Source organism: Rhamphochromis sp. 'chilingali' (genome assembly GCF_963969265.1).
Source record: "Rhamphochromis sp. 'chilingali' genome assembly, chromosome: 10".
In the NCBI taxonomy this organism is placed as follows: domain Eukaryota; kingdom Metazoa; phylum Chordata; class Actinopteri; order Cichliformes; family Cichlidae; genus Rhamphochromis; species Rhamphochromis sp. 'chilingali'.
Window position 1 is genome coordinate 12,879,773 of NC_137937.1, and position 23,392 is coordinate 12,903,164.

The following is a 23,392-nucleotide window of genomic DNA, read 5'->3' on the forward strand; positions in this document are numbered from 1 at the left end:
ATTTTTTTCTGCGGGAAAACCGGAGTCACTGGTTTGTATTTCCTGGAGAAATAAGTGAATGCTGTTTTCTCCTTGGAAAGATGTTGGACGACTACCACCATGTGGCCAGAGAAGATCTGTGCAGCTTTGTGCAACAGTTCAACGAGAATTCTTATTCTTATTCTTATTATGTAAATATATATTTATATCAGGGCCTGCTTTGATTAATCAATAAAACAAACAGTCTAAAAACACAAATGCATTGACTTCAAATTACTTGGAAAGAGGGCGCAGCGGTCAACTTAGAAATACAGACAGATTTTGTGTTTTTGTTCTTCTTCTTATTATTATTATTACAGTTATTAGTAGTAGTAGTAGTAAATGTGCCATCATTTCACTGAACTTGGAGGTTTTAATATGCAATTTCTGAACACAATAACCAGAAGTAGTAAAAGACAAATGCTTATTAGCAGCTCTTGTGGAACATTTGAATCCATTTTTCCTAAAATGAATAAAACAATGAGCTGAGGAAGCTTCCATGCGGGTAGAGGTTTAGTGTAATTATTTGTTTTGAAACAGCAGTCTCACGTGTGCCAAACTCCACCTAGAAAAACACTTTTCAAGGAGAGAGAGCGCTTGTTTTGTTTGCTGTATCCGACGGGGGGCGGACAGCTGAGCGCAGAGTGCTTGTCCTTGAGACATGACTGCCCGAGGGTTTCCCCATCTATATTCCCGGGACAGTCCAAGTTTTTAGCGCGTCCGTCTGACAAGATGCTGGGTGTTTTTGTCAGAGCCGCGGTGAGTCCTCCTTTTTCCCCCTTTGCGTGTGTTTTAAGTGCGTGTTAAAAAAGCGCAGTAACGTTACGTTTGATTTTGCGACATCAGGTCAAGTGAGTGAGTGAAGAGGGAGGGGCGCTGTGCAGAATAGCAACAATGTGGCAACAGTAGGTTAAAATGTAACTTACGTTCACCCAACGTGTGCATTTAAATTGTGCGTTAAGGAATATAACGGAGTATTTTTCTTTTTTTCGGGGAGGGGGTTAGCTAACATTTTGCATAGCGTTAGCTTAGCGTAGCATAGAGTAACTTAGCGTTAGCTTAGTTCGTGACATGGGAAACAGCAATGTGACTCGGAGTCATCCCCCAGTATTATCCACATTCTTGCATCTTTTCTGTCGTGGCGTGCAATAAATACACAAAATATTTAGCAATAACTTTATGTTGATATCGCTAACCGGAAGTTAATTGTTGTGTTCCAGCTTGACATAAATATCCCTACATTTTTTCTAACCGTTACGTATTTAATTCAACCTTATTTGGAGTAATATTAAATCAAATGGGATATCATATGAATGTATCTTCTTATTTTTTGTCAATAAATCGTATAACGACTTTATATTGATGTGTTTTTGTTGTAGTTCCCATCCGAAGGTTCAACTGTGTCAACCTATTTATAAGCTGGCAGAGACTAACACCAGTTAGTCCGAATAGTATAGCTGCTTCTGTCGGTTGTTTTGGTGTCCGTTTTCATGCACCAAATCATCATCTCGCTGTAAAGCACGAGCCTGTCTAAGTTATTTACCGTTGTTCGCAACGCCCGAAGCTAGTTCTTGCTTAAACCAGTTTGCAGCGACTCATTAATGTCTGCAGTCTTAGATTGCATGCACTAAACAACATGTTGACACTTGAGGTTAAAGAGATTCAATTAATCTGCAGGGTTAACGAGCCCCAGTGAGATTGTCAATAAGATTACATTTCAGTATTCACACTCATGTATGAATGTACTGGGCTATTTATATATTTAACTGTCTGTTGGGCTTCAAATAGCAATGACACCTTCAACTTTCTAAATCCATTTGTAATACTCCAATTTAATGTGTAATAGCAGAAAAAACAGAAGAGTTTTTAACTTAACAAGATATTATCTTATAGATGCGGCCAGGTATGGTGAAGCCATGTCACCTAGTCAGACCCGTAACGCAGATCCTTGCAAGGCCCCTGACACACCAAGAGGGTCTGCCTAAGCTACCTGTGCCACCCTTGAATCAAACGTGTGAGCGCTACCTCGCAGCTTTGGAACCCCTCATCAGTGATGAAGAGATGGATCACACCAGGAAGGTGGTACAGGAGTTCCTTAAGGGTGGTGTAGGAGAAAGGCTTCAAAAGGGACTGGAAAGGCGGGCACGCAAGACGGACAACTGGGTAGATAAATGGATTTATTTAACTTTATGTGTCACCGTAGACATGATGAGTGTAAAAGCAGTCTTTTGACAGAAGAATCTGTCTTTTGTAATTACATACACTAAATACATGTTTAATTTGGCTGTTTAAGAAATTAAAGTAATTCTTTTTTCGCCCTGGTCTGACTACAGCTGTGTTTGTGTAGTTAACAGAATGGTGGATGCAGTCGGCCTACCTGGATTGCCGTATGCCGGTGGCAGTTTACACCAGCCCTGGAGTAGTCCTGCCCCAGATGCACTTTCATGATCGTCAAGGTCAAATGAGGTGAGAAACCAGCATGCCCTTACAGTATCCAAACTGCTTATCTTAATAATCACAGGCCCACAAACACTAAAAAAAACCCCAGCACTTGTAATGCGTGCAGTAAATTTTCGGGGCTCCAGCAGTACCAGTTATAAAGTTTAATTGTCTGAATATAAGTGCAGCCATTAAGCTGTTTTAAAAAGTGATTTACTTTGTGTTGAAGTTACAGTACAAGCTCATTTTAAGCTGACCTTTGCACAGTCTTCCCTCCACATGCTGGCTATTTAAAGCCCCAGGGCTTCTCATACCATTGCTCAGCTGTTTTTGAATGCTGTGACCCATAGGATATGCAGTGAACATAGGGGCACCATGGAGATGTAATGCAAAAATAACAATGAAGATGATAAGAATATATGTGCCAAACATATGAGACTGTGGTAAACAAGCCAGTGCTTGTTTTTGTTTTGTTTTTACTTTTAGCTTCTAAAAATTTAACTGCGTTCCTCTCCATTCCTCTCCATAGTTCATGACTGATTTTGTTCCATCTGTGAACACTATATATGAGCGCTAGCTTTTGGAGCATTGATGCAAAACAAAGCATACACTGACCATTATGTGTAGTAATCTATAATCTGACTTGTTATTTTTTTATTTTTATTTTTTGCAGGTTTGCTGCCAAATTAATTGCAGGAGTTTTGGACTTTAAAAAAATGATTGACACGTGAGTTTGTCTGAAATCAATACAAACATTGTACTGCTGTAGCAATAAGCTCATTATCACCATGGCCTGCAGCTGTTTTTTATTTGTTTTTTTTTTTGTTTTTTTTTCAAAACTGCAAATGAATAATATTAGTTACTGTGTTGTAGTCAGACTCTGCCTGTAGAGTATTTGAGTGGGAAGCCTCTTTGTATGGACCAGTATTACCAGATCCTGTCTTCTTGTCGTATTCCTGGACCAAAGAGAGATATCGTTGTAAATCACGCCAGTGGAAAAACACCTCCGACTCACATCACTGTGGTCCACAACTTTCAGGTACTCTAGATGGCACTGCTGTTCTTTCTTCAATTATAAAGATCCTGATTTTTTTTTATAGTCATTATGAAGAAAAGGAGTAATAAACTAAATCTGTTACTGAATCAACCCGGCTTCTCTTCTAGTTTTTTGTCCTAGATGTGTACAACAGTGATGGCACTCCACTAACAGTGGATCAGATGTATATGCAGCTGGAGAAGATCTGGAACTCCTCTTTGCAGACTAACAAAGAACCGATTGGCATCCTCACATCACAGCACCGCAACACTTGGGGAAAAGCCTATAATAACCTGATTAAGGGTGAGGACAAGCCACAGTATCAGCCAGATGTATTCTATAGATAGAAAGCATTTTTTGTTAGAATCTTGTGATTCACAAGTTCCATTTCCCCCTTTTTTTTTTCTTCTCAGATAGGACGAATAAAGACTCAGTTCGTGCCATCCAGAAAAGTATTTTTACAGTTTGTTTGGATGCTCCAATGCTGCGGGTGTCTGATGACTTGTATCTGAGCCGCGTAGCTGCCCAGATTCTGCATGGAGGAGGTGCTCGTTGGAACAGTGGCAACCGCTGGTTTGATAAGACGCTACAGGTCAGTTTAAAAGAGCGCAATGACTCACAGATCCAAAGTAATAAACAGGATTCTGGCAATGGTTGAGAATTTGAATGTACCTGCAAATCGTCCTCAGTTCATTGTTGGTGAAGACGGTGCATGTGGACTGGTGTATGAACATGCACCTGCTGAGGGTCCACCCATTGTGTTTCTCATCGATTACGTTGTTAAATACATGTAAGTTTATTTCAGATTTTAGACTAGTGTTTCTTCGTGTTTATGATGAGCTCACACTGACTCAGCGGGTCACGTTTTTCTCAACAGGCAGAGGACTCAATTCCGTCGCGCTCCCATGATTCCCCTGCCCATGCCCCAGAAGCTGCGTTTTAACATTACACCTGAGGTCAAGAGAGATATTGAGAAGGCCAAACAAAATATGAACATGTATGTCATGCTGTGCAGTCAGAATGTAGTTTTCTTGTTGCTGTTGTCATTTGGGCTTTGATGTCAGACATTTTCTTTGACTCCCTCTTTTCTCATTTTTGTCAGAATGGTACACGACTTGGATGTGAAAGTGCTTGTGTTTTCTCACTTTGGAAAAAATGTGCCAAAGAAGCATAAGCTCAGTCCAGATGCCTTTGTGCAAATGGCTCTTCAGCTGACGTACTTCAGGTGAGAAGTCCGCTCTCTTGAAAGGGGGGGAAAGGTCCCGTGGGATGCAGACACTGAGTGCACCGCATGATATACTTTTTTTGTTTTCAATCCAGGATCTATAATATTTGCTGCTCTACCTATGAGAGTGCTTCCTTAAGAATGTTCAAATATGGGCGAACAGATGCAATCCGGTCAACTACTGCAGACTCACTTGAATTTGTCCAGGCAATGCAAGACCCAGCTAAACAGGTACTAGTAAAAATGATGGGCTCTCACAAGCGATGTAACATTTTAAATGTGATCGTAAAAACTGAGCAGTAAATGTTCAAACAGAGCGCAGAGAAGCTGGCACTGCTGCAGAAGGCCATTCAGACGCATAAAGAAAACACGTACAACGTGAGTGCTGAAATCCCCAAAACAACCACTTTTTAACTACTTGATAAATATCACTTTAACATGCTCACCATTGCTTTTTCAGGCAATTCATGGGCAGGCCATTGACAGACACCTCCTTGGGCTCAAGAGGCAGAGCATAGAAGACCTGACCTCTATACCTGAGATATTTATGGACACCTCTTATGCTGTGGCTAATCATTTTAATCTCTCCACCAGCCAGGTATATTTGCATCTAAGAAAAGCCCCAGTGTGTTACTGCTGAGCAAAGGATAATGTGTTGTAATATTTGTTTACTTGCATGTTTGCCCTCATCCCTCCCGTCTCAATGTCCAGGTTGGCTCCAAGACAGACTGTGTGATGTGCTTTGGTCCAATGGTGCCAGATGGCTATGGAGTGTGTTACAATCCCATGGATGAGCACATCAACATCGCCATCACAGCCTTTAACAGCTGCGAGGAGACAAATGCTGCCAACTTTGCCCAGGCTGTAGAGGAAGCACTGTTGGACATGAGAGCTCTCTTGGAAGACACAGCTACAGCCAAGCAGTGATTCCACACAGGAACCTGGCACGGTGTTTTTGTGCCCCCGCCGGGCTGTGGCTGTAGCTGAACCTGGAACAATGCCACACTGACACAGACCTGCAATGGACTGAGTGTGTTGGAGCTATGGGGAAACCAGTTTTTAAAGGAATTATGGGAAATTTACCGTGTGACTATCAGTATTGAGATAGAGCTATATATAGGTGTGCGTGTGAACTTTAGATGAGCATTATTTACTAACTGTAATAGTATAAGTACGCCCTCCATTTTTATACTTCAGCAGTTCTGTGTGCTATCTTCCAAATGACTTTGTCCTTGCTTAAGTTAAAGATTTTGAGTGCTTTGGTTTGTTTATTGTTTATTTAAGGTCAAAATAATTGCATATAGTTATAACAGTTAATGAAAAAGGATCTTTCAGTAAGATCCTTTTTCATTTCACTTTCACTTGAAGATATAATATGCAGTTATGAACCACAAGAACTGTATGGTGGTAAGTAAATCTGCAGGGAAACAGCCTTCTTGTAATTTCTTATTTTCCTTTTTCAGGGGTGTTGCCTTTGTACAAAGGGTGTGTAGTCTCTGACCAACAACTGAGAGTGTGAGTGCAGGACTCTGTAAAAATACAGAACGAGGGGCATTACTGTCACTGTCTGTCCGCTGTCCGTGTCATGAAAAGTCGCAGAGGTCCTTCTGTTCGGGGGGTCTGAGCGGAGCCAGAGGCAATAGCAGCCATCATGGAGCATGCGCTTCAGGTGTATTCCCACAAAACCCAGCAATGCAGCACCTCCCTTCACAGTTGTGATTTAGAATGAAAAGTGCTGCGAAACAATCACGTTATCACAAATAACATTTCATTTCACAGCTATTTGAGTCACAGCTTCGTTCTTGTTAACACCGCTCCTTTTCATCTTTCACCTTTTTCAGCTCGCGTGAGCACCGCTCCTCCCTCTCGCTTTGTGGAGCCAGAGAGGAGGGGCCAAATATAAATGTTGTGTTCAGTTTATAGAAATCACATAACTGATGACTGCTGCATATTATACCTTTAACTCTTTCTTCTCAACAGAGCACAAGTGAACATTGTCAAAAACAGTATCTGGTATCAAAGGCGCACAAATGAATATCGAGCTCTGAAGCTTCCTTCAGAATGCAGGTAGTCTCCGTGAAATTCAACCTCAGCCATATTTCCCGACGCATGCCACTGAAACAGCTGGTTACCTTTAAACACGTTGGTCTTTAAGACATCCATGTCCCGGATCTGAATAACACAACAAGCATATTGCAGTAGTTATACTCGTGCGCTTTTTGTCCTTGTAAGATACAGCATATTGAACCAACACATGTTAGAGAGCTTGTTCGCACCATAATGTATGTAGACTGGGAGTTTGTGGTGTTGAATACTAATCCTATGTGTAGTGCTTGGATTCTGATCTTCACTGAGGGAGGGGCATTGATGAGCACTCGACAGGTGTGGTTAGTGCTGGACGTTATTGGATTCTCAAACACACCGCTGGGGGAGAACAGCTGAATGTCACAATCTGAGGGGCAAATATGGATCGTTGGTTAACAAGTTATCATCACTATAGTCTGTGTGCAGTTTAGTGCAATTGCAATAAAATTTACAGTTGTCTACAAGGAATATTATAGCTGTGAATTGATTGTTCATAGCTAGAATATCACGTCCTTCCCACCTGCATGGTGGATGGAAAGGATATGAACAAAACAGCCCATATAGCTGGAAATCTTAAAACAGTCTCACTCTATCTGAGGCAAAAGCGTAAAAAACTTACAGTATTCTCATCTGACGTTATGTATTGCAGGGCTTTTGTTTATGATTGCGTTAGACTGTGGAAGTATTCTCACTGCGTCATACAGTACTGTGCAAAAGTCTTGAGCCAAACCTCCTTGATATTTTGTTAGGAAAAATGGGGAAATAGGTGTCAAAATTTACTGAAGATGTGCAAACATGCACGCGTGTAATATATACACTATATAAGGTATAAAACAGTGCTTATACATTTCTAATTAGGTTTGGTATTATTACCTTTATTCTTCCACACAGCCTAAACCCTCTTAGGCAAGCTTTCTTTTAATTTAAAGTAGTCTTCAGGAATAGTTCTTCAGGCTTCTTGAAGGAAATTCAAAGCTTTTCTTTGGAAGTTTTGATCTGTTGTCTGCCAAAATAATTCCACACTGCTTCAATAATGTTGAGGTCCCAGCTCTGGGGAGGTGAATCCACGATTCACTGTTGCACCTCTCAGCTGACCTCTGACATGCTGACAATAAGTTGAACTAAATAGTTCTGGTTTAGATTCAGACCTGCTGCCACTGATCATCAGTCCATTTCTTGTTTAAGCTGGCATAGCTCAAAATTGTCTCCATCTTTCCCTTTCTTAAGAATGGCTTCTTGAAAGCCACTCTTCCACTGAGAGCATTTCTAATGAGGCTTCAGTGAACAGTAGATTCCACTTTCCTCCAGTTTATCCTCATGATGACTTTTGAAAATTACACATACATCCAACTCTTTGGAAGGAAAATAAGAGTGCCAACCTCAATCAGCTCACTCTCTGGGCAGTATTTTCTTTTAAGGAAATAGTAAATGAATTTTGTATGTATTAATTAGTTTTCTTTATTCTTTTTAAACATACTGCACTACAAATGTATTCAAGTAAAATCAAGTGCAAAGTGGCTTTTGTTATTTAAGAGTAGGTAATGGATAATAGGTATTGATTTGTTAATGACTGGACAGTTTGACCTCATTTGACCTTGAAGAAGAGGTCAGCGGTCCAAAGTAACATGATATTTAAAATTCCCACATATCTTTCCCTATTTACCCGTATGTTGTCAATGTAAACAAAGGCAGTTTTAAATCATTTTGACCTTCAAATCAATCTATCAAGCTTTAAGGAGAGGTCAGAGGTCAAATGTGACATATTTTAAATCTTAGTATGGTAGTTTCTATATGTCGACAATGCACACCACCAAAGACTCATACTTTCTAACTTGTATGGCTTTTGTCAATTTTCAATAAAATTATTAACTTTAACTTCAGTTGATGATCTTGGTGGATGTAACGTAAATTCTAATGGATTGCTAACATGACCCCGCTGTGCCCCCCTGTAGAAAGAGAGTGACACACATGCAAACGCTACCGAACAACAACCTTCTTTGCACAAGTAGTGAGGGGTGGCTTAAGACTTGTGTACAGGCTTGCAAATCTCTGTTAATTCAGTTTAAGTGAATAAGTTTCAATTCACTTGTTGCTGCATCCATTCAAACAACAAATGAAGGATGCTCTTTCATTAATCATAATCCTATCTTTCATGATATTTGACAATCCTTCTGCAAAAAAATTCCTTCTGCAAAAAATTCCTAGTTCTGTTCAAGCACCGTCTTACCTTGATGGTGGCTCCTCTTCTTATTTTTCTGTGAACTGTACGTAAACACAACCCCGCTCCCTGGCGTGAGCAGATTTTGACGCACCAGCAGGACATTTGTTCTGGTGGTCAGTTCAGTACCTCCCACATGCGCGCACTTCCTCATAAATGCCAGTCGGTCGAAAAATGCCACGTACTCCTCTGTAAAAACGCACGCAGAGTTGCATTTATTTTGCTGCTGCAGCCTTCGCACAGAAAGTAGCAGTATTAGTGTTATTAATAGAACCAACTTTTTCTGCAGTCCAGGGAGCTGGACACCACTTTAATGTGAATGACCTCATCCAAGGGTCGGCCTATGGATACCACACAGCGATCTGTCACATCAGTTAAATCCACTGTGCCTGATTCCTCCAGCAGTAGCTGTCCACATGCACCTAGACAGGAGCAGATGTTATAATATTAATAATAATGCTTTTCCTTCGGTTCTTCATGAGCTCTTAAAGTATTTATGTCTACTGACTTGATTTATGGGTTGGAGTGAGTGTTGTGGCAGCCACTGGGATGGTGAAGGCCTCTGTTGGACTAGGAGAAAGTTGGCATATGCTTGGCTGTGATATGTTTTTAGGGCTTAGAGTGGAATGCAGAGGAGTGGGTTTATCTGATGTGGATGGCACATCTCTGCAGCTGCCCATGTAGCAGCCCTGGATGGTGATTGGCTTGGGCATGTGCATGCAAATCAGGGGGCTGAGGGGCTCTGGCTTAGAGGGGCCCATGCAGGACACAGCTCTGGATTGGATACCGTAGCCACAGGATACTGAACACTTGAGAGAAACACAACACTTATGACAAGGAAATTTCACAATGTTAGCAATATCATGCTTAATGAGACATCAGTGTCCACTGCTTCGGTATTCAGCGAAGGAGTGGACGGGAGAAAAAAAACAGGTTCAAAAGAGATTATTTCATCCCATTTCTATCTAATAGCCATCCCCATCTTGTGACGTACCTGGCTCCACGGCTTCACCTCCCACCTAAAGGTGCAGACTTGCACCAAGCAGGGCACTGTGATGGCTGGTTTGACAGCTGCATGGCAGTTTTCCTCTGCCACCATGCTCTCCTTGCCGTGGATAAACTGGACACAAGACACAACCCTCTGAGCTACACCTAGGTCACAGGAGACTGAGCAGGGTAACGTCCTGAATACCTTCCACCTGGCCAAGTGACAGTGGTGGGGAGTTCATTATTTTTTTTGCTGTTGCAGAAATCGATTTCAGGTTTGCATTTTGTGTGATCTTCACCTTGCTGGGCAGCTGTGAGTGTTACATGATACCACTGCTGTGGGCTTGGGAAAGTTACTGCACTCCGAATCTTCCACAACCACCTCCTCCCCTTCTGCTTCCCGAGCACAGTACAGCACCCTGTTTGCTACCCCTCCTCCACACGTAACACTGCAGACTCCTTGCTTAGAGCGCCACCTGGTTGTTACAAGAAAAATATCCTGTAATTTTAAAACATTTATTTCAAATCTGCATCCTACTTTCTACACATCTCTATGGTTACTACAGTGTCTCACATAGGAGGGCAGGGTAAAGTGCTGCATATCTCAGACTTGGGATGAGGTTTAGTAGAGGCATCACAGTGGAAGTCAGGCACTCCCAGTGTGGTTTGATGGTCCACACAAGAAAACCACACCTGCAGAGTTCCTACAGCACATAATCAGTGGGCTTTGAGTTACTACATCTGAGTAGACAGCACTGTTTCTGACTAAGGGAGGACTTACCATTGCCGCAGGTCTTTGAACACGGGCTAATAACAGGGCTCCACACATACACACGAGGCTGACTAGAGCGTGGTAACAAATCAGACTTTAGACTGGGTTGTTCCTGGTCAAGAAAGACAACAATTGTAGAGATGTTTCACATTCTTAAAGAACACTGGAGTTCAAGTTATCGTTGATTTTACCTCTCGGTCTGATTCCCACCCAATGGGACACACGTCTACCACACAGGGCACAGAATCGGGGGGTTTAATCTGCTTTGAACAAAAACTTTGATCGACTTCAACATCCACGCCACCTTCAGGTCGGACGCACGATACAATCTGTTTTGCTTCTCCTGGCCCGCAGATTGCCGAACAATCCCCTGGCTCTGATGCGTGCCATCTATAAACGCACAGACCGAAGATTTACAATGTTAACTGTTCACACTCTGTGAATCTAATAATCAGCATTACATTGCAGATGTCATACCTGGCAGGACAGTGCTGCAGGTTACATTTTTCAATAGCGTGTGGAGCTGTATCAGGTGGACATTTGGAATCTGGAACCTTCACCACATCAGATCCATGTTTCTGAACACACCTTACAGGACGCACTCTTTCTCCCCCACCACAAGAGGCGCTACAAGGCCCAAACGTCCCTGCAGTCCATCTGTAAAATAGTACATTTTACATGTGCTAGTTTGTGCTGAGCACTGTATGTCAAAAGAAGCTGAGTATGAACCCAACCTGGGGGGACAGGGTGCAAGATTACAGGTTGTGTAGAGCAGTGTGGTTGGACGGGGTGTTGAACAGTCATGTTCCTCCAAAGGTTTGCTGGTCTCTTCATCTGCACAAATATAAACATGCCTCCGAACACCTGTTGAGGGGTGAAAGGTGGAAGACGCAAATGTTTACAAGACCTTGGATTTAACAGTTGTAGCCTCCTATAGTCTACATCAGGTATCAAACATAAGGGTGTAAATTATGGACTTCTAACTGTATTTTCATGAATTTTACAACTTTTCCTACTTATAAAGACCTCCCCCACAGCCTTCATGCTACACCAAAGTAGTGAAATAGCAGATAAACAATTAAATGACAGAAAAATTCACAGTAAAATAAACAAGTAGGACATTATCTGTAAATTAACAAGACAGTCTGGGCCTGTATTCTTTAATTTACTACAGCATAATCTCTTTATCATGTAGAAGAATTGGGATGTGCTGTTAACATTGCACCAGAGACTGGTACACTTTTTGTCACTCTTTAGCAACAAAATATGAACTTTAGTCAAGTAAAGATTGCTATGATAGTGTTAGCTTCCTTTTTATTTATGTTGCCAACTAAATGATTTTCATTCAACTTAGTTCCACTTCATTGTTTTCCCCAATAATCTAAGCTCTCAGTAGGCAGCGCACACCAGAGTTTGACAGCCACTGCTAAACACTATTATACAAATGCTTTCAATATGGCATTTTACTTGCAAAAGACATCTGTTTCCCAAACAAAAAAGCAAACACTACACGGTCTCTCAAGGTCTCAAATGATCCCCGTCATCAACAGTATTTTTTTTGTCACTTTCTTCGTTAAGTTACTTACCTGATCCACAAGATACAGAGCAGGGTGTTGGGAAAACAGACCATTTGCCTTTGGGTAACACATCCATTTGGCTGCTGTTTCTGGTAGGCACATAGAACTGGTAGCTAATGTTTGGATTTGTTTTTTCTCCATATTCTTTTCCATATTTGCGATAGATCTACAGTGAGAAAAAACAAAACAAAATCACTATAACTGTTGCACAAAGCCACGTGAACAGTTTAGTAAGATTTCCTCGCCTGACCTGTACTTTTATCTCCTTTTGCAGAGGCCCAGGCACGAGCAGCTCCTCCATCTCAGGCAAAAGGTCAGGTGTTAGATGGATTCGGTACTCCAGGCGGTTTTCATCCAGCGGGGAAGGGTGGGTCATATTCAGAGCCATGCTGCCCATTCCAGACACAATGTACGTCTCCCCAGTCTTTACAGCTGTGGATGCAAAGTTTTAATCCTGTTAAGGTTGTCTTATAGAAATGTAAATCTCCTGTCCAGTTATGCCACTCACCCATATGAGTGAAGAGAGGTGCCCTGTTGATAATATGAACCTGTGTGGCATTCACTGGCACCGAGACAAAGGTGATGTACTCTGAAACAAAAATAAATCACTGATTTATAACTGATGCACGATAATACAGCAGTTATTAATGCCATCAATTATTCTTTTCAAACTAGTAAAGAAAAAAAACCTTTCACACCCCAAAAGCATTAAATTTGCTTATGTACAACAGGGAAAAAAGCAGGAAAACATCATATTTGCTTTACAAATAACTTAAATTAATGGCACTCAGTTTGTTACCTCTGGCCTGACCACCACTGTAGGAGTCAGATATCAACCTGCAGGAAGACCCATTTCCACCACACACCCCACAGATATCCCGTACTTTTCCAGAGTGCAGGACACCATCACAGCCAAACAGCTGATCAGAGACAAAAGAAAGATCACAGAAAGAGGGATATGGCATTTGATCCCTGATATATTTAGCCTCATTAACCCATCCCTACCTGGCATCTGCCTCTTAGACAAGCTGCTGTAGCGCCGAATGGAGGAGGGCTGTCTGTCTCACAGCGAGTACCATCCACAAACTGAGAGCCACGGCTCACTATGAAGTTTTCTCCATCTGACTGGCACATATATCTGCACTGTTCATCCCCTGGTTAGGATAAGAATAAGAAATGTTAGGTGTACACATTTTTCACATTTTGCTCTAAAGAAAAAAAAATCAAGTTTGCTTAGACCTACCCTGTGTAAAGCCTAATGCAGGAATCCATGTGTAGAAGGAAGCACTGTTTGGTGGCAGGTAGAGGGGGTGGTTATCTGTTTGGGAGCACTGCTCTGCCATGAAATTAAGTTGAGTGCGCTCACAGGGCTGCAATAAGGTAGATGGTAAGAAAAGTGTTATTTTCTCCTAATAAGTCAAGTTTACACTGCCAAGCCCAAATTACAGTAAGGATACTCTGGCAGTAAACTGAATTTGAAGAATAGCTGATTTGTCCCATGCTCTTATTTTCACATGTGCATGACTTATTTTCTCGTAATTCTAAGACATTTAATCATTTCTGTTGAAATTATGGGCTGCAAACTACTAAGAAAAGCTCATTCAAAGCTGGGAATGATTTTGGGTCCAATGTTCCATTGATTAAACAATATTGACCTATTGTATGGAGGCCCAATGTAAACATAGCCGGTAAGTACTTACTTGCTGGTTACAAAGTTCAGCCTCGATATCTGGGCCCTCACAATCATTCCCTCCAAACGCAGGTCTGAAAATTAGAGGTGACACACCAAAATCCCACATGTTCTTAAGAAGAAGTTCAGCAACATGTTTTTACTGACGCATCCATTTGTTAACCTTGGGTTGTTACATTGCCGCGTACGAAGTGCGACACCGCCACCACACGTCCTCGAGCAGGAAGAAAACTCAGACCAGCCAGACCAGGAGCCGTGAACCACATCAGGGGAGCTGAGATCATCTGGAGACACACAGCGCCCCTTTAGACACCACTAGAAGAGAGGATTGCATCCCGTGAAAAACACACTACTGTTTGATGACTCTCTGGTGCCTGCAGAGCTGTACCTGATTAGGACCACACTCTGTCCCATCCAGAAGTGGCACTAGGAGGCGTTTGCAGGAGCTATTGTCGTCTAGATTGACGTGGCAAGACAGAAAACGACAAGCTGGCTGATGGAAAGGAGAAAAAGGTTGTTAACAAACTGAAAATGTGGTAATGTCAATTTCCCATCCTGTGCCATGAAGACTGTGACATACCAGGTCATTATTGGTGAAAGAGCAGGCTTTCGCAGTGCTACCAAAAGCTATACGACACTGGTCATCCACGCCATAGTAGAGCCCTGGCTTCCAGTCTTGCAGGGATCCTTCCATTGCAGGGAGATCTTTTACACATTCCGCCTTCCCTTCACTGAGAATACCAACAGATGAGAAAACCCAAAGCGCTGACATTATATTGCGCTGAAAGACTGAAGACTTAATATAAATTACGTTTTAAGGATCAACCTCTGTGGCAGATATGAAGACACGACTTAAGAGTAAATACCATATTCAGTAGTGCAAGATGTGCATGATAAATGAATGGCATTTCTTGCACAGCTGCTGTGAACAGGTTGGCCCACCTGAAGAAAGTAAGAAGCTGCTGTCTGCTGCAGGGAGACCAGGTCAAATCCACACTGTTGTAGCCTCCGTCAGAGGCCATCATGAACCCACTCCTGCTGCAGGTGTTTCCTACTCCGTCATGGTTGATTCCAAAGCTGGGTGAAATACAATCAAGCATAAAAGATGTTAAAGTAACCATAGTGTAGGATGCTGTGAGCATGCGGTTGTTAAAAGATGACATTCCCTGGCTGGTGACATTTAAAGGTATTTTAAATTGCCAAGAATACCAGAGCAAACAATTACGGTAAAACAGTCTTGAAGCATGTAAAGCACCATTTAAACTGTCAATCACGGTCCAGTATGGTGACTATAGTGAGTGTTATGAGCTGAATTAAACTGCACAGTACAATTAAAGCTTTTTTTTATGGGTCTGTGATTTGTGAAGAATTTCTTGGAAACATTGAAAACATTTCCTGTATAGACAAAAATTTATCTCTTACTGAAAATAGAAAGAAAAACTCACTTAAGGGGGGGAAAAAAGCAATTAAACTGAATTATACTGTTTGATAATTTCAAAATGACAGAAATAATAAGGAATGCCCCAAATTAGACACAGCTGTAAACTAAAGTATACATTTTAGGTCCCGTGGATTATCCCTTTTACCTGTGGCCAATTTCATGAGCGATGGTGATTCCCAGGTCAAAGCCAGTGTCCTCTGTAATCACACAGCTCCAGTCACTGGAGCAAGCCCCACCGAGCTGTGTTACTCCCCTGACCTGCTTGTTTCCATCAGGTAACACCAGGTCATACCTGATTGTGATGGTAAAGCAAAAAAAAAATCATTTTGCTCATCTGCAAGATAATAAAACATCCTCTTATAACCAGATACAGACAGTTAACATACCTTGTAATGTACAGTAGAAGATCTGCATGTAGCGGGTCCGTGTCATTTGAAGGGTTAATCCTTCTGCCCCAGTCACACACACTTCTGAGAGAAGAAGTGATGTTGGTAGACAGCTGGATCTCTGGCTAAAACATGGTCAAATGTAACAAGAGAATTAAAGTACTTTGCACTGAAACTTTTAATCATGTTGCTCACATTCAGAGTCACTATGGATAGCAGCAGCTTAATAAGCTATAGATGTGACAATAGCTTACACAAGCACTGTAGGACTTCAGATTATTGTGCTAAAAAGCTATATCTAATATTTGGTCATTTGTGACTTAACTATAATGAGCTGGAGTCATAACAGAAAGCCACTTACCTCTGGCTCTGACAGGATGATCATGCGGACCAGGTGCACCCTCATGTTGGCACCCAGGGTAATGTCTCTCAACAGCTCTGAGGCCTGGGTGGAAATTGAAATATAAGTCCAATTACTATATTTCATCACTTTCAGTGTATTGGGACTATAGAATTGCGGAGCACTTACACCAGGCCAGACTATGGAAAGAATTCAGCAGACACGGTACAACTTCAGAACACATTACTGTCTCTGACTTATTGCTTTTAACACCTCTTTCATTATCTGCTGATTCCTCCCTATATCATCCTCACAGCTCCATTTACGGATTGTTCCAGTAAACATTCCCATCCACTAGTTCTAACTTCTTTTGCATGTGTGCGATCAGGCTTACAATGTTGAGGTTGGTGAGGATGTATCTTTCTGTGTCCTGCCTGTGGACCTGCTGGACATCAGGCCCCACCACTACCAGTAGCTCCAGATGGGTGATATCAGGCATCACAGCTGACCGACGCAGTCGCTCACTTACTGCGACCAAGAAGAAAACAGTGCAGACACAGAATGATAACCTGTCTGTGTGCCAGTGGTTGTGTATATACTTTTTTTCTCATTTTGTTGTATTTTCAAGCTTCCATTGACACACATACCTGTGGAATGAGAAGAACCTGGATAGGAAAGTACTCTTGGACTGGTCGAGTGATGAAAAGGCTTTTGAAAGGAACAAAACTTTGTTTACATCTAGTAGTGAAATTAATGCTATGTAACTAGATTTAGACATGTGAGTCAAACACCAAAAAAAAAACATGAAAATACTGCTAATTGCTTGTTAGCAGTATGCATGTAAATCCAATAACCAAAGTTAGGACTCTCTGTAACTTGTGGGTTTTTCGCAGGATGATAAACAGCTTAAAGTTGAAGAGTTCAATGTACTTTGCAGAAGTTCCGAGCAGTGGAATGACTAACCGCAGTGCTCCTGTTCACCCGCAGCTTTCCACCTACCTTTTCCAATGGAGAAATCATTAGTGCGCTTAAGCCAGGCCGCAGCAGCAGCAGACAGAACAGAGTCATAAAAACCATGTTTCTCCTTCTTCCTGTGTGTGTACCTGCTCCGCTTTAACACCAGGACAATATGTGATCCTCCTACTCAGGCAGGACAGAGCCAAGAGTCTGTGAGTATGCGTTTATGTAAACAGTAGGGACAAAGTTGATGAGCGTCACGCGTCATTTGCTGGTTTTTTGGGGGGTTGGAGACCAAGAGGACAGCTCTTATTGGTTGGCTCTCTCAGCGTGTGCTATGACTAATATGTGTCATTTCTTGCCTTTTGTCACTGAGTGATAAAAGCTATGACGACCCACCGAGAGTTTTTGTATTTGCAGTGATGGCAGCTTCCTTGCTTTATTTAGAAACCAAAAGTCCAACTTTAGACACCCCACCATATTTATAGGCCTTTCCCAGACAACAAATGAATTGTGCTGAATTTGTTACAAGTGATTGTGAAGTTTGTTACCCGTTGTAGCCATTAGAGGGCACACATGATCCTGTGGATGAAATGAAAGTAACGGGGGGAGAGAGCAGGAGCTACTCCACAAGAGTGTAACAAACTAACATCCCTCATGTTCACGACAGAGATGAAACCAGCGTTAAGCTGCTTATTTGTAAGGGCCGAAGATTCAGAGTGTAAGCAATAAAACAGCTCAATTTAAGCAACATTAGACGATCTAATAACTTTGGTCTGTGGCTATAATTAATTTCCTTTACAGTTTAAATTAGGTCAGAAGAAAGACTTTCTTCTCTCCAACTATTTTTAGTGCTTTTTTTTAACACTTGGTGGAGGAAAGCCATTTTAAATATAACTTTATGCTTTGATATTCCTTTGATGACATGAATACAGTAGCAATGAACTTATCAGATTCCATCTGACTTTTAACACAACGCTGGTTTCTCATCCTGCTATGAAAAAGATTCAAGTATAACCAGAATGTATTCCACGCCTTACATAAACTCCGAAATGTTGTGGAAATAGCATTTGACCCTCTTCCTCTCTCACTCGCTCTCTCTGTTCCTCTCCATCCCCTTCCTTCCTCTGGGGGTATAGTTTATCTCTGCAAAGCTAGGATTCAAGCCCCATCTGCCATTAGTCGGCCAGATATCTGCCTGTTGTCAGTCTGAATTAACAGCTGGGTGTCACAAGCATTACACCAGCGTTGCTGCTCCACTAAAACCTCAATGCCATGCTAGATTTGCCGAGCACAACAGACTGTGATGAGCGTCGTCGGAGTCTCATGCCTGCTCACTCTGAGGAGGGCATGAATTGTATATTCATGATGTCCTAAATTATATATATCTAGCCATATGGGATACACAAGTGGGCACAGCAGATGAAGCCTCAGGAAAATTTTGTTTGGTTGTAATTACTGAGGAAGGAGGAAGCTGTTTATGGCTTGAAAAATATTCATAGAAAGTAATCTCTGTTAGATCACTTTGTGCCCCATTTGTAGTTATCTTATTGCTAGAAACTATATTAAAGTCATGTAAAACTGCATGTCACGCATTACGACATTTTGGAAAGACATTTGGTAAACTGGGTTTTTTTCACTGTGAAGTCCAGCCTCGCAGTGTTTAATTTTGAGATGCATTTAAGTAGAGTGGCTCTGGCTTGTACATAAAAGGATTGTCGCTCATCTGCTGCTCTTTGTCATTCCATCCATCTGTCACAGAGTCGCAAAGATTTGTGTGTGTGCAACAACAACAAAAACAACAGAAATGTTCACCTGCCTCTTTATGACAGTCCATCACCAAAACTTTATGTTGGGGAAAAGCACTGATGGCAGATCAAGTATGTTAGTTTTAGTGGATGATTGAACAGAATCTTCTGACCTGACTTTTTTCTGCAAGTTATCAGCTGTAACTATAAGCAGAAGTCCTCGCATAAATATAGCACACCTTTCATGTCTCAGTAAAGCTGCATTTCTGTTCAGACTTAAGTACTGGACTATTTATAAAATTGTCACAGTGATGTATCAGATGCTGAATCAAAGTTACCTTCATGCATAAAAGTACCAGCAGAATGGCCCTGTAACATCTGTTTTTCAAACATACTGACGTTCCTCTGAACATTTATTTCCTCAATTTATGCATGGGTCTCTCTCTCTCTCTGGAAAATCTGTAAACCTAAGAATATTTCCTCCTGCTGGTGGAGTTTCTCCTCCCTTTCAGTGTTCCATCTGCTAATTAAGACAAATATTGTGTTGATGCTATACTGTCAGCCCTGATATGATAGCTTTCCAGTGTTTTCAAGGCAATACGGAGGGTGCTGAAACTTGAAATGTGCAGTCATTTTCCTGGCCGTGGCATTTCTTCCAGGAGCCCCCCAGCTGTTTTAGCATATGTCAGCATATCGCAGGGATGCCGACGTTGCGCCGGCATTTAATGATGCCACTGTGCTGCTGATGGTGATGCCTTAATGATCGTGGTGTGTGGTTTCTGATAAACGGCTATAATCTGCAAGTGATTATGAACAATCATTTTCAGGGGAGGCGCTTTTGTAATATGTGTTTCAATAATGGTGTGATGTGAGGTAAAGCGGTGTTTGATCAATGCATTATTCTGTAATGTTGTCCTGTTTGGAAGTTAAATGACTATAGGAGCAGAATTTTCATGTCTCGCTCTGGAAGTCGAGTTTTCTACACCGAGACTGTTTTATGAGCTAAAATGTGTGGCATCACAGATATGCACAAAAAAAGAATTATCACACAAGGCCGACAGCAGCAGCAAAAACACTAGTTTAAAAGTCTGTGATATCACAAAGCAGATACTGTATGTATAAGCATACAGTTGGGTGGTGCAATGGTAATGCAATTGCCTTTCAAACAGATCCAGACAATGCAAACCTTACCTGCTGCAATACCTACTGAAGTTAACTTCAACATAGTGATCTAAAATTAGACAAACATAAGACAGCATTTAGACTGAACTTGATACAAGATGCAGACTTTAGTTTAGTAAACTCAACAAGGCTTCTAAAGTTCTAAACGATCCAGAAAGATAAAAAAAATCTTAGAGCAATTTGCCCCATTTTTGACATGGCCTCTTTCTCTATTTCTCAGCCTTGTTCTCTCTATTCCTACGGGGCTACTGTAACTGCAGTTGACTGCAATAAGGGACTGCAGGGAAGGATACTGAATACTAAGCTGGCCAAGTCAGACAGCCTACATTTTGATCCAATCCTCCCATGAATTAACAGAAAGCTCCTATCGGGCTATAGGATGATGGCGTGGCAGTTGTTAATGAACAAATCCAATAGCTGAACATCTGTTTACATGATGCTCGGGGGAGTTGAATTTTAATAAGCTACGCATGGAGATGTCTGACTGCAAAGTTTGGACTCGAGCATGAGTAAGAGGAATCGAGAGCAAAAATACAAATGAGCCTTCTGGTTACATGACTCGTCCTCACGTCCTTCAGTATAAAAATCAATACACGAAACTGCAGCGCATTAATCTTTTTCTTCAGACCAATTAAAATTCCTTTCCCCATCTTTTAGCAAGTATGTATCTGAAATCATTTTCCCTTATTCCCATCTTGTGCTCTTTCCCAGCAGGACCCTGCAATCTCCAGATCAGTAATTATAGTAGCCTATGTTTGGATACACCTTACCTGAAATTTGCTGGTATGGTGTCTCAATTTACAATCCCACTCTCAAGCTTTCAGTTTTATTTACTTCTGCCACAGCCCTTCGATTGTGGATTCTTTGTCTTTTGGTCAGACGCATGGAATTTAACAGAAGAGAGTTTCATGAATTTTGGGAAAAGAAGGAACAATCTTTTAAAAAATGGGGTGGATTGTGCAGTTTGTTTTAATAACATAAATGAGTTGCACACACAGACTGTACATAAGAGATGTATGCAACCACTGAGAAAATCCCCCATTGGTTAGTAACGTTTCATCCCAAAGGCTGAGGTGATAGTTGCATCTTAGCATTTTGAAACCAGCCGTAGTTGGGTGTGGCCACAAACAGGCCCCCTCGTAGGGTAAGAAATTACCAATCACAAGGTAGGCCTGCCCCAAGGCAAATGCTGCTTTATTGCTGTGTTTTAACAGAGAGCATCATTTCTAGAATGAACATCATGCTGTGTTTAACAAACTAGCCACTGAGACCATAAAACTCATTAGGAAAGTATTTGCTGGGCTCATAGATCAAGCTACTGAAGGTTTGTATTTCCCACAGAGATTACTGAAATCTTTCTTGTTTTGGTAACAAAACGACCCCCAACCCCCTTTCACTTTTTACGTATCATTTTTCAGACCCGGAAACCAAGCCCACTTTTTAAATACAGTCAATAGCGTGGTTGCCAAGAAGGGATGGGCATTCTTCCAAAATCATCCATCATATTATAACCACAAAAAAAAAAGATAACCTTTTCTTTTTTTTTTTGTAGCTCAGTGACTAATATTAGAAAATCATGCACATCCCTACCCCCAAGGCTAACAAACTTTACTCCCTAAATATTTGATGAATAATGAGGCTTTTACCTTTATTTGCAAACCTGTACACAGATGTCTCCCAATCTCTCTCTAGTCAAATTTGTGAATTTAATTTTTGTGGACGTGTACAAGACCTGCAAATCTATCATTAGAGTCATATATGAAGATGTGCAATAAAAACATCCCAGTCTGTATTCAGTTTCAAAACTGTGCTGCTGAGAAAAGCAGACAAGTCGGGCAAGTCTGCAGACACGTTTTCCTTTTGCCCGGAAATTTGTATTTTTAGCAAACTTTATTAAGCATAATTCACTGGATTTTGAACCCAGGCTTTCTCTGTGAAGGTCAAAAACTTGACCCTACCTTACAAAGTTAATATAGTACCTTACGAAGCCTATTTTCAGTAGTAACAGTATTTTTCTTTGACCACAACATTTTGTTTACTATGGTTGAATCAGAGTGTCAGCATTTTATGTTACTAAAAATAACTCACTCATAAGTGATATACATGTATTCAGCTATGTATAAGCTTTGATAAACTTCTGATACCTGAGCCCTCCACACTAGTAGTGTTTTTGGGGAGGACACTGAACTAACTTGCTCCTGATGCCAGACAAGCTCCTTGCATTCCAGCTCCACGGTCGAGTGTGTGTATGTGTGTGTCTGCTTATGTGAAACTCATTACAAAGTCCTTATAGAACCTGGCAAAGGTTGAATAATATTCCGTAAGTGGCCCTTAACACATTTCACAGTTAAGATATGAAAGGAATAAATAATAATACCAGTCTGCATCAGTACAGGGTGTACTCCACTTCTCACTGGGAAAGGCTCCACTGCGACCTTGAATTGGGTAAGCGAGAGAAGATGCATGGATGGATAAATATAAGAGTACTTGGATTCACTGAACAGTTATTGGATAGTCTGGGTCCTGACGAGAAAGCAAGTGAAAAGCAGTGAGTGCACACATTTTTCTTCTCAAGAACATAACATAAAACCATATATGTAATAGCATGTACGGTGTTATGTTTAGAGGATGTGTGCACTTACATACCTATCAAGCAGCAGACTATGGCATCAGCAGCCGATTCACCAACAGGGGGACCTCAGAAATTCCCTCTCATGTTTCCATGGTGGTCACGCTTTAACTCGTGTTCTCATTATGCCTGAAGCCCTCTGGTGAAGTTATTTTAATTTTGACCAAAGGCCTGTGAGTGTTAAAGTTCATACTCAGCAGTGATTCAGCAGCCTTTTGCTGAAAATGTAACGACCCACTTACACACATCATTTATTCACACCCCATTGTTTGAACGGCTTGCTGCCCTAGGGAGGCTTTGAGACTGTAGATGGGCTTTTTAACAAGCTAGCAGATCAGTCTCTCCAAACATGACTTGATGTTATCGTTTTGTAACCAAGCTTTAAAAAAACGAAACCAAGCATATCACGAAACACAAAAACTATTTCAGTGTGTAACTTGGCTACCTGCCTTGTTTTCAACCATTAACATTAAGCGTGATAATTCACTATTAATGGAGGAAAGAGAGAGAACAGAGAGCAAAAGAGGCAGGTGATCTTTTTTTGAGTATGGGCTGCTCTGCTGCTGACATTTGAAATCATTGAAAATAGCTTGTATTTAAAATGCCATTGATTTTAGGTGTTTGTTTTTTTTAATAAGTCATTGAATATGTATGATGTGTTA

At 41.3% G+C, this 23,392-nt stretch overlaps 2 protein-coding genes across 4 annotated transcripts; one reads left to right on the forward strand and one right to left on the reverse strand.

The window, feature by feature from the left end:
* Window positions 1-621: 621 nt before the first annotated feature.
* Window positions 622-6,615, forward strand: LOC308403992 (carnitine O-acetyltransferase-like). Of its 2 annotated transcripts, none has more exons than XM_080893814.1 (14): window positions 622-777; window positions 1,912-2,181; window positions 2,366-2,484; window positions 3,131-3,184; window positions 3,331-3,496; window positions 3,622-3,796; window positions 3,907-4,085; window positions 4,183-4,283; window positions 4,371-4,490; window positions 4,596-4,718; window positions 4,814-4,949; window positions 5,034-5,096; window positions 5,179-5,316; window positions 5,430-6,602. In XM_080893814.1, the coding sequence occupies exons 1-14, from the start codon at window positions 751-753 to the stop codon at window positions 5,643-5,645; spliced, it is 1,887 nt and encodes a 628-aa protein (XP_080749940.1). In that variant the 5' UTR covers window positions 622-750; the 3' UTR covers window positions 5,646-6,602. The 2 variants fall into 2 exon arrangements, with proteins under 2 accessions (XP_080749940.1, XP_080749941.1); XM_080893815.1 differs by lacking the exon at window positions 622-777 and adding an exon at window positions 808-923 and having other exon boundaries at window positions 5,430-6,615.
* Window positions 5,877-17,318, reverse strand: adamts13 (ADAM metallopeptidase with thrombospondin type 1 motif, 13). Of its 2 annotated transcripts, none has more exons than XM_080893813.1 (29): window positions 17,214-17,318; window positions 16,862-16,922; window positions 16,609-16,742; window positions 16,236-16,319; window positions 15,875-15,999; window positions 15,634-15,780; window positions 14,990-15,124; window positions 14,628-14,778; window positions 14,436-14,540; window positions 14,211-14,362; window positions 14,058-14,121; window positions 13,601-13,727; window positions 13,363-13,511; window positions 13,157-13,277; window positions 12,866-12,946; window positions 12,608-12,789; window positions 12,367-12,523; window positions 11,515-11,644; window positions 11,258-11,437; window positions 10,972-11,170; window positions 10,790-10,892; window positions 10,583-10,712; window positions 10,308-10,484; window positions 10,016-10,220; window positions 9,530-9,830; window positions 9,300-9,443; window positions 9,031-9,210; window positions 6,995-7,170; window positions 5,877-6,890 (listed from the first exon to the last, which is right to left on the reverse strand). In XM_080893813.1, exons 1-29 carry the CDS (start codon window positions 17,289-17,291, stop codon window positions 6,735-6,737), a joined length of 4,134 nt encoding a protein of 1,377 aa, XP_080749939.1. In that variant the 5' UTR covers window positions 17,292-17,318; the 3' UTR covers window positions 5,877-6,734. The 2 variants fall into 2 exon arrangements, with proteins under 2 accessions (XP_080749939.1, XP_080749938.1); XM_080893812.1 differs by having other exon boundaries at window positions 9,530-9,848.
* Between the last annotated feature and the right edge of the window lie 6,074 nt (window positions 17,319-23,392).